Source organism: Chenopodium album, chromosome 22 (genome assembly GCF_948465745.1).
Source record: "Chenopodium album chromosome 22, dcCheAlbu1.1, whole genome shotgun sequence".
NCBI classification, from domain to species: domain Eukaryota; kingdom Viridiplantae; phylum Streptophyta; class Magnoliopsida; order Caryophyllales; family Amaranthaceae; genus Chenopodium; species Chenopodium album.
The window spans coordinates 21369697-21380735 of NC_137855.1; the positions used below are offsets into that span (position 1 = coordinate 21369697).

An 11039-nucleotide genomic window follows, 5' to 3' on the forward strand; every position below is an offset into this window, starting at 1 on the left:
CTTCCACAAGCATGGAAAGTGTCTCAACTGGTGGGTTTTCTTTAGCATAGAAAACTGCCAAAATCATATGTCGACTTTCCTCAAGCATGGAAAGTATTATTCGGTGGATTTCTTTAAGCATAGAAAACCGCCAAAATCATCTATCGACTTTCCTCAAGCATGGAAAGTAATAGGTCTGGCGGTGCCGGAGGCGGGGGACGCCGGAAGGGTTCTTCACTACAGCCGGCGTTAGGGAGGCATGTGGTTGGGCTGGGCGTCCGGGTGTGTACTGGTAGTGGGGTGGTTAGGTTGAAGAAGGCTTGTTTCTTAATTTTTCAATTTTTTTTTACTTTTTTTTAATTTATTTTTTTTTAAAATAATAAAATTTTAACCGTTCATAAAATGATATGTGTCTGGTAACTTGTAATAATAAGTTGGATTACCGGTTGAGATTAATTTGGGCATATGGAGTATAAAGTTGGAAGTATTTAAAAATAAACGAAAATTTTGGGCTCACGGAGATAAATTGGGATTGTTTTTAGCAATTTTTCCTATAATCAAGTCCTTCCAAACTTCAAAATATCAAATATAGGCGTGTCATCAAAAGAATATTATTTCAATATCAAGAAGCATAGGTAACGATTTCATTTCATATCCGTACATGATTACAGCATAATACAGGAGAATTTTTTCACAAAACCGTCACCAATTGGTGACCGTCAGTTGGTAAGTGCAAATTACAAGTAGCTAAATTCTACACCGCAAAGCCCTATATTACAGCCAAAAACAAATGAAATAAAATTAAAAAATACCAAACCATATAGACTAGTAATGACTCATGGTAACAGAGAAAATTTTCCTTTGACGCCAAATCTGATTGATAACTCTATGATTGACGTCAAAGTATGAGGACAAGGAACAGGACGAGGACAAGGAGAGCACAGGCACAGAGCTATGGACAGCAATCTTAAAAAGTCCATATGAATTTGATACTCAATAAGAGAATTCATGACCACGAATTGAGATGTACTTCTTAACCCAGATGGCAATATCTTCAGCACAAGCCTGGGCTTGAGGGGTCTTCAGAAGCATGTCGAGGGTTGCAAATTCATGGACTGCATCTTTGTATTCCAGAACTGGGGCATCCACATTAACTCTTCGCAACTCCTCTGAGTAGGCAATGGCCCGGTCTCTCATCCAATCATGTTCTGCCACTACTGTCAGTGTCGGAGGCATAAGTTTCAATGGAGGTCCTCTATTTGGAATCAAAGGATTCGCTGCAGGGTGGTCTAAGCTGAACTCATTTTCTGGCAGGAAGAGCTTCCATGCGAGCACACACATAGGCTTATCATAGAAGTATGAATTGGCCAACTTTATCTCTGAATGTGTAGGGACGCTGCCGATAAAGAATGGGTACATTAACACCTGTGCTACAACCTTAACAGGGTCAAGCAGCTTCCCAGATTCAACAGCTTTCCTAGCCACATAGTCCGAAATGTTTGCCCCACAACTAACACCAAGGAGAACACATCTGATGAACGAGTATTTGTATCAGTACTATAAACCTCAAGTTAGATAAATAATTGCAGCATGATCAATTAAGAAACATATATACCCACTCCTTTCCCAAAAAGAAATCAGACTTTGTTCTATAAAAATTATTTAGAGATAATGCAGATAAAGTTCAAGAAATAAAGCCAAGATAAACAGCTAAAGTACAACGATAACTAAAAACGATGATATGTATATTTTATTTTTTAAATGAGCACTTCGGTTGAGATTATCCCGCACTTCAATCCAAAAAACTAGCCAATATGTTTAAAGAACTTTCATATGCAAGTTAGTGGCAGCCACCATGTGATTTGAACTACTCTTATAACCTAAAGTACCTAGTGTTGGAGACCCTCAACACTGGTCCAACACTCAGACATGGGTTACTTCAGTACCCTTCAATTTGGGCTAAATTGGTGGAATACTTCAGTATCCTTCAATTTGGGCAAATCACTGAAAAATTTCACAAAATAGCATTATAATTGGTCACGTACCCATCTCAAATGCTAGTACCCAAGTCTAAGCAACATAGGTGTCAAGTCTAGAGGACAAGCTTAACAATTTCTTTCTTCCAAACATGCAGAAAGAGAAAAAAATAAAAAACACTTCTAGCATATTTGACACCAATCTAATCAATTAAACCCTTAAACAAACCAGCAACCTTTCGATACAAACTCTAGAAGAAATTTGTTGTTGAGGACATCAAGGATATTAAAAAGATTGAACTAATTGCGTTGGTTTGGGAATATCAGGCAGAGAAGACGCATCAGTAAGGAAAATAGAGATCAAGTCACAGCAAGAGTGCAGAACCAAAGGTGACTTGGGGATGGAGTTGAGAAGGATGTGAAAAAACTGGGTTTGCAAGAGTATGACATTGGACATAAGGGAATGAAAGGAGAGGATCATGAATAGCAAGTACAAGGTTCATATAAGCAACGTCGTCTTTGGGATTAAGACTGATTATTCCTACAGTTGTTATCACTATTCATGTTTTCAAATTTGATGGTCATTTACAAGAATCAATATTATCATGTAGGATCTTGCTATATTTGTTTCAATTTTTATTTTCATAATATTAACATTTTTATATTATTATAATTTGAGATTAGAGATATTAATGGTCAAAATAGTACAATGTGAACAACGCAAATTGCAAACGGAATTATCTTTAATGAACAGAGGGAGTATACATCCAGAACTGCCATCACTACACAAATTCTAGAGAGATAATTACCACTATCAAAAACCACCGAAAAGAAAATCACTGAAATGAGAATTTCATAATTACAAAAACAGCATGTCTGGAAAAACAATTGGAGAATGCTTCCTAGAAAAAGAAGAAAGTCAATAGTGTCATTCAGCATGTATTGGACCCTTTTCAGATAGCATATTTATTTTTCTCATGCTCTGCTCCATTAACATATAAAAAAATAAAAAAAATAAAAAAAATAAAAAGAAGGAAACATCAAACTTCCATGCCCACAACATTAAGGGTTACAAGCCCTATGGTTGATGGTTGACGGCAAGCATCTATGCTAAAGCACATTAGGCCGGGCTAAAGTAAATGAAACAATAGCAAAGCAATTTGCAGATATAAGAGGCATTTATTAATTGTATCAAAACAGACCCCTTGTACAAAATATACTCAAAACAATCACTTCAACTATGATAATTAAGTGCAAAACAGATAAAATCTACCTAGCACCAGTAGCAACATAAACTTAAAAAATTAAGCTTTTCACCAGTTGAAGTGGTAGCAAATACTATATTATTATTTTTCCAGGACTTCAAGGCAGTTATTACAATAAAATCTAGCAGCCAATTAGAATGAGACATGTGATCCCCTTTCATGGAGCAATTATCAGATTTTGACAAGTGTAGTAAAGATTTATTATTCTGAATTTATAAGATTTTAGTTATAAATCATCTCTATATAAAGTAGTCATTCGAAAAAAAAGTTACATATACGGTAGATATTAGTATTATGTTTAAAGTTAAAATGACGTGACAAGGATATGGCATGAACGGCACATGGCAATGTACCCCAAGTTTTGTATTTCAACTTTGAGAGATAATCCTTACTAGATTACATTTAATGCTACAATAATACAATTCCAACCCTAAAGACCCTTACAGCTGCAATCTTATATGAACTTAATTCGTGAGTTAATACGAATTGATGATCGTCACTCGTGAGAATTGACAGCGAGCCATCACAGGCAATTTCCGTATTCATAACCTCCGGATGCTGTCAACAATCTAGCCTCTTCAGTTCAATGATCTCATTTAGTTCTCTACTTCTCTTCATCCTTTCCCTTCTTTTTCTTTCAGGCAACTAGAGTTCTATGGAGTACAGGGCAGGTGGGCCTGTTCAACTCCTTTTTACTATATTTATTTTAAAAAGATAGGTGGGCGCCTCACCAAATTACAATGAAGGGATTCGTGTAACAGTGGGACATGTTGGCTATCTATTATTTTTACCCGTACACTAATTTACTACGGGCCTCTTTTCCACTAACATAATGTGCGGCTCTTTTACAATTTGAATCACATAAGGTAAGTATAATATATAGAATAAAGGACCACCTCTCCTACAAAAGTAAGGCATCTCCACCTTGTGTCTAAGCTCCTGAGGCAGAATTAAGGTATCCACAGGCATCTAACTGGAATATCAAATTAAGCTATGTTCTCTTCACCTTATTCTAGATAAATATTCCCTAATCTTATACAAATCAAACTAGACCAGAAAAATTCACCAGAACTTATTTCTGTTTTTATTTTGTCAAATACCTATTTGATCTGTATTAAAAATTATAAAAATTGGATATTTGAAATGTACTCGGTCAGAGGAATGTGACCAGCATGGCCATACCCTCATAAAGATGAATGTAACAAGCATGGTCAAACTTCAGTAAAATATTCAGAGAACAGATTAGAAAAAAGACCAGACCTTATTTTAGGTGACGAGTACATAGGGTTAGTTACTGCTCTTTTATGTCTTGATCATCTGCGATTGTCTCTATTATATTAATAGTCCAACTAAATGGCTTTCATTCCAGTTGCGAGTTTGCCACCTTATAAACCCACTAATAAATTATCTCTAAGTCAGTCCCCGTAGTCCCAGACGTTTTAGGGGTGCGTCAGTGATATCAAAGCTTTAGGGAAACAGTGAGCTTAAAAAACACCCAAACGAAGCCTTACCAAATCTATACAAACACAACCTGGATATCAAGGAATCACGTGATTTACTTATGCATGGAAAAGATAAAATTAAAATTGAATTAGACAGTGAGGGGCTTGACAGTTGTGAGAAGCTGCTTGTGCTTTTGGACAAATTAGACAGCTTCAACAGAATATATACGGTCCAATAATCTATAAAAGCAGAGGTCAGACTTCAAATTACCGTTAATAGAAGAGGAGGCTTATTTATAGTCTGCTTTTGAAATACAGACCAAAACTACTGTGGAAAAAAAAGATAAGAGCAATGTTCAAGAGAAAGGGCAAGGGCGTCCTTCCAAAAGACCATACAAAGGGAAAAAGCCAATATGCTGCTAACTGTACACAGCAAAAGCAGGAACCAGAACCTAAATTTAACTTCTGACTGAGGTATCTCAACGATGTAGTAGGAATAGAAGCTGCAGAGAAAAAATCAGAATTTGATCAGGTTACTCCAATACAAGTTAGAAAGGGTTTGGAGAAGTCTGGACACTTGACGAATTGTTCTAGAAGGTTTTCAACAGATGAAATAACACCAAAAAGTTCCCAATAATTTTTCTATTCTAGAAGAAAAATTTTATACCTTTGGCTAATTGCCACAGAAGGGTTTGTCATGGACCCACATGAGGGTACGGGTACGGGTCAGCCCATTAAGGCCTACACAAGAAGGTCCAAAGCACAAAAGAAGAGCAACGGTCATCAAGGAGAAAGTCAGCAAGAGGAGTCAATGATAGGGCCAGCAAGGGTGGTCAACTACAACAAAGAAGATGAGGACAAGGCTAATTAAGTGGAGCTTAAGGAAAACAAGCAGCAAGTTTCTTCTTTGCTATATTAATGTTTTGCTATTTTCGTGAATGTTCACATGTAGAAGTATTGTCTTGTTAAGTTAGCTTTAGTATAAGTAAGTAGAATTATCTTTAGGGAAGGCATCTAGAAAAGTTGTAAGGCAAACACAAGAGAGTTGCAACCTCGAGTTACTACCTCTATCACTTGTAATCTTTCGATTGATTCTATGAATAACCCGTCCTTCTTCTTCCAATTTGAGTGAACTTCGTTTAATTAAACCTGGTCTATTACAACTTGGTATCAGAGCAGGCGTTCTGGTGGTCCGTCGGAGGAAACCGCCACCCTGAAAAAAAAAAAAAAGAAAAAAAGAAAAAAACCTCTGATATTTAAAAAAAAAAAAAAAAATTTATAAAAAAAGGCAGGACCCGCCTTAAGCCAACGCGCCGATGCGGTGGATGGAAAGTTGGAAGAGGTGTTGTCTCGACTTAAGTCGATCGAAGAAAAACTCACGGGTCAGGATGACTCTATCGGGCGAGCTGTTGCGGAGGCGGTAGGCAGGGCCATGGCTGAGACTCATAAAGCCATCACCGACAACTTTACGGCACTATTTGAGGCGGAGATGAAGCGCCAGGAGGAAGAGAGAATACGGTTGGAGGGACGGATCGATCGCTTTCGGAAGGACCAAAAAGTTCAGGCAACATGGTGACGCGCGAGAACGAAAAATTCCAAGCAGAAGTGAAAGCCGCCTCGGCCGCGGCCACCACAATTACCCGACCACCACCAGTTCACACGACGGAGGGCGAAAACAGCCAGATTCAAGGCGAAAATGAGGTACGAACTCCTATAGAAAGAGGGTTTGGTATGCCGGAGTGGAGACCAAGAGACCCCCGGGGGTGGAACGACGACAGAGGAGGAGGAGAAGAAGGGCGTTGGAAGCACAAGAAGCTAGATATGCCGGTGTTCAAGGGAAAGTGTTCGAGGGAAAGGATCCCGAAAATTGGGTCATGAGGGCCAAAATGTATTTCGATTTCCATTACCTTACCGATCAAGACAAGGTTACCGCCGCGGTGGTGGCGATGGACGGAGCGGCGCTGCAATGGTTCCATTGGGAAAACAAAAGGAGGCTGTTTGGGGGGTGGGTGGATCTGAAGGACCGTTTGCTTCACGAGCTCCAACCGTCGAATGCGGGTACGCTACACGAGCAGTAGCTCGCGGTAACCCAGACGTCAACGGTGGAGGAGTATCACAGACGGTTCATTGAGCTAGCTTTTCCGTTGGAAGACATACCTGAGAGCGTGATGTTAGGGCAATTCATAAATGGTCTCCAGGAAAAGATCAAGGCGGAGATGCGTATTTTGAATCAATATGACTTAGACCAGGCCATGAATCTGGCAGGAAGGATTTGAAGAGAGAAATAGGGTCAGTAAAGTTGGTGGAAGTGGATTGGGCTCATATCAAAGTGGGCCACAACTAAATTCGTCAACCCCCTCAAGCTCAAATGGTAAAGGCAGAAATCCTGGGTTGATTCATACCTATGGACTTCCAGGTGAGTCATGGTCTGAGGCCCCACCAGAATCTCAAGGCTCAATAAATCTTGCCAAGGCCAATGAGAGTTTGGCTAGCAAGAGCAACGCACTAGGAGGCTGACAGAAGTAGAGCTTCAAGAACGACGAACAAAATGGTTATGTTTTCGTTGTGACAAACCATGGGGAGTGGGTCGCCGATGTGCGCGCAAGGAGCTCATACTGGTGGCAGCCGATGATGATGAAGATGGAGAAGAAAGTGTCGAGGGTGAAGCAGCAATTAAAGGATTCTTTAGCGCCATGGTGAATGCATCCAACCCAAAAATCATGACAATTAATGGAGAGGTTGAGGGGCAGGGAGTGGTGGTAATGATTGATCCGGGGGCGACCCATAATTTTATTTCTATGCTGGTGGTGGAAAAGGCGGCAATTCCGGTGAAAAAGGGGAACTCCTTCTGTGTGACTTTAGGAAACGGAGCGACTGTCAAAGGAAGAGGTGTGTGTGAAGGGTTGAACATGAAAATGGATGGCGGTGTGACAATTGTGGAAAATTTTTTTTCCCTTACAATTAGGGAATGCCGATCTTGTTTTAGGGATTCAGTGGTTAGAGAAATTGGGGATGATGGCCATCAACTGGAAGACTTAAGAAATGCAATACTCCATGGCTGGACTACCAATCACCCTCACCGGCAAACCAACTTTGGAGGCGACGCATCGTCTCCCTAAGTTCCACCTTGAGGACAAGGTGAATCTTGAGGCGGCAGGTTTTGTCATGGACCCACTTGAGGGTACGGGTACGGGTCAGCCCATTAAGGCTTACACAAGGAGGTCCAAAGCACAAAAGAAGAGCAACGGTCATCAAGGAGAAAGTCAGCAAGAGGAGTCAATGATAGGGACAGCAAGGGTGGTCAACTACAACAAAGAAGATGAGGACAAGGCTAATTAAGAGGAGCTTAAGGAAACAAGCAGCAAGTTTCTTCTTTGCTTTATTAATGTTGTGCTATTTTCGTGAATATTCACATGTAGGAGTATTATCTTGTTAAGTTAGCTTTAGTATAAGTAAGTAGAATTATCTTTAGGGAAGGCATCCAGAAAAGTTGTAAGGCAAACACAAGAGAGTTGCAACCTCAAGTTACTTGGAGACTTGTAGCCTCAAGCTACTACCACTATCACTTGTTATCTTTCGATTGATTCTGTGAACAACCCGTCCTTCTTCTTCCAATTTGAGTGAACTTCGTTTAATTAAACCCAGTCTATTACAGGATTGAAAAGTACTTCAGTACATACTGCAGTACACCTTTTAATACGGCCTGCTTTCAATAGTAACTCTTGTATAAAGACAACAACCAACATAGCCTTCCTATACCAAATGATGATTCAGGTCATATGTGAAGCAGGTTATAAGCAATGAGATCTAGGGTCTCAGCTCTGAAGAGACAGAAGGTATAAGACCAGAAATAAAGAATCTTCAGCAACAGCAGGAAGTCTGAAACTGCAAAACAAGGCAGGCAACAACACAAACCCCGGTGCAGGGCAACAAAGCAAACCAGGTTTAATATTGGGATTAACAAGACCTGCAACAGCGGTAAGGTAGTAGCAAAGGATGGCAATGAGTACGGTCTAGTAAAACCCGGACCTGAACCCGGAATTATTCATCCATATCCATACCCAACCTGTACCCTTAGGGTTTAATTTTTAAAGCCCTTACCCAAACCCTATGGGTCTAGCAGGGGTCCAATTTGGGTCCTTTACCTACATTTTTCCCCAAAAGTTATAATCGTCTATTAATTAGCGTATGATTGTACGAAGTATGTAATATCATTGTTTACAGTAAGGTTGCTGCTGAATACCACGGTATTCTAGATAAACTTGGAGAATCAATCACAATTAGGTAGTGTCCGGGAGCCACCTGTTCTTTCCTGGCTAATACCAGCTTGTGCAAAAATTTTAACTAAATCATGAGACCATGACCGACTATTATTCGATTTTCAAACTTCTTTATTTAATACTCCCTCCGTCCCTAAATTACATTCCTCTTTCTAGCATTTATTCCTCACATAATAGAGAGAAAGAGGAATGTAATTTAGGGACGGAGGGAGTATATATTACGCAGTCTGCATACCTGGACACTTACAATACTCGATCCCACCTAGAACCATACTCTACTCAGAAGCATAGGGTCTAAAAAAAAGAACCATACCAATATTTTTGAGTAGGGTCCATTAGAAGGGTTCTAGACCCCAGTCATCTAGATGAAATTCTTAAAGTAAAAAATATGGAAGTAAGAATAGGCTTCTTCTGCTGGTAAGCAAACTTCAAATATTGAAATATTGGAAGCAATTTTGGTAATAATATAGCCCCTCACTTCATTTGTTTTATGCCTTATGAAACTTAAGATCATAATAATAAATTGCCAATTACCTTAAGGCTTTACCAATGAGTCAGTCTAGTCGAACATCACCCCTATTTCATGATTTAAAACTAATCTTAATTGTACAATTACTGACTATGTTTTAAGCAGGGTTTAGAGGGTACTGCACACCTCCTATACTTATGCAATGAAAGGGTCTAAGACCTGTATTACTTAGATGATCGTAACAGAAGAATTCCTCTTGTCTTCGAGAGGAATCAAGCAATTGCTATGCTTTGTACATTATCTAAGGTGTGTACATAAGTTAGCATACCTATGACTCTATGAGATTGCAACACAGAGGTAAACTACAATGACAACCAAATCGATTCATCAGCGAGCTGATTGAAATCCTATAATTAGCTCAATGCATCTAACAGTCATAGTAAATTGTTTGCTATTTAAAAAACAGATCAAAGTAAGAGAAGGATTACATACAAGAAGAAACTAACCTGGAAGGGTCGGCGTGTGCAGCCAACCAAGGCTCCACCATTGATGCACCAAAAGTATCCGCAACAGTTTGCCGAAGAACATCAGATTTCTTGGTATCACCACCAGCAGCACCGCTGCCACCAGTGCCTCCACCGCCAACGACACCAGCACTTCTACTGATCAATGATTTGCTACACTCAGCCAAATTGGCCGTTTTAGCTAGCCAATTCAACACCTTCCAACCATCCTCAAAAGCAGCCGGGTACCGATTCTCTGGCGCTAACCTATACCCAACAGCCAACACAATGACATCACAATACTTGGCAATCCGGCGACAGAAGAAATCATTAGCAACAGAATCACTACTCCCACTAACAAAACCACCCCCATGAAACTGCAACATCACTGGTAATTTCCTTAACTTATCACCCTTACTATGCTCAATCGACGGCAAATAACCTCTATATCCCCCATTTCCAACACCCACATTACCATAACTAATCCTCCTCTGCGAATTATCCCCATTACTCAGATCAGCCGAAGACGGTCCAAAACTATTCCTCCGATGTAAATTTGATCCAGAATCTTCCACAATCGCATCAACCCTTCTATTAGAAACCCTAGTTTTGGACCTAATCTCCGACGAAAGAGCCGTCTCAGGGAGGAATATTCGGACGGAAAGAGAGGTAGAAGGATCAATGTGTATATCCTTGGTCGCAACACCGTCGGTAAATACTGGATTTGCTGCTACCACCGATTCATCAGGCCGAGTTGTGACACCAAAATCATTGTTTAATCTTCCATTTACCGAATCATCCGCCGTGTTCTGGAAACGATTCTGAAGCCGGTGTTTCAACAAGAATTTGAAGAAAACGCTGTATAACTTCACCGCTACGCTTGGCATCCTCTTTCAATCTCGGATTTTCCACCCTTTCTGTTTCTTGATCTTATCTTGGAAATCTGAGATTCAATTTTTTTTGTTAATAATCAAATTCAATTCAATTCAACTCAACCTACATTGAATATTCTTCTGCTATATTATTTTGTTTCTGGGGCACTTTGTAGATGATTGAAGATGTCGTCCAAATCACAATCTTGTCATGTGTTCTTTTCTCTTTTTTTTTTTTTCTTTTTTTTTTTTT

The 11039-nt window shown here is 39.7% G+C and overlaps 1 protein-coding gene across 1 annotated transcript; it reads right to left on the bottom strand.

The window, feature by feature from the left end:
- Positions 1-561: 561 nt before the first annotated feature.
- Positions 562-11039, bottom strand: LOC145604605 (putative carboxylesterase 11). Its single transcript, XM_081660505.1, has 2 exons — positions 9918-11039; positions 562-1510 (listed from the first exon to the last, which is right to left on the bottom strand). Exons 1-2 carry the CDS (start codon positions 10799-10801, stop codon positions 973-975), a joined length of 1422 nt encoding a protein of 473 aa, XP_081516631.1. The 5' UTR covers positions 10802-11039; the 3' UTR covers positions 562-972.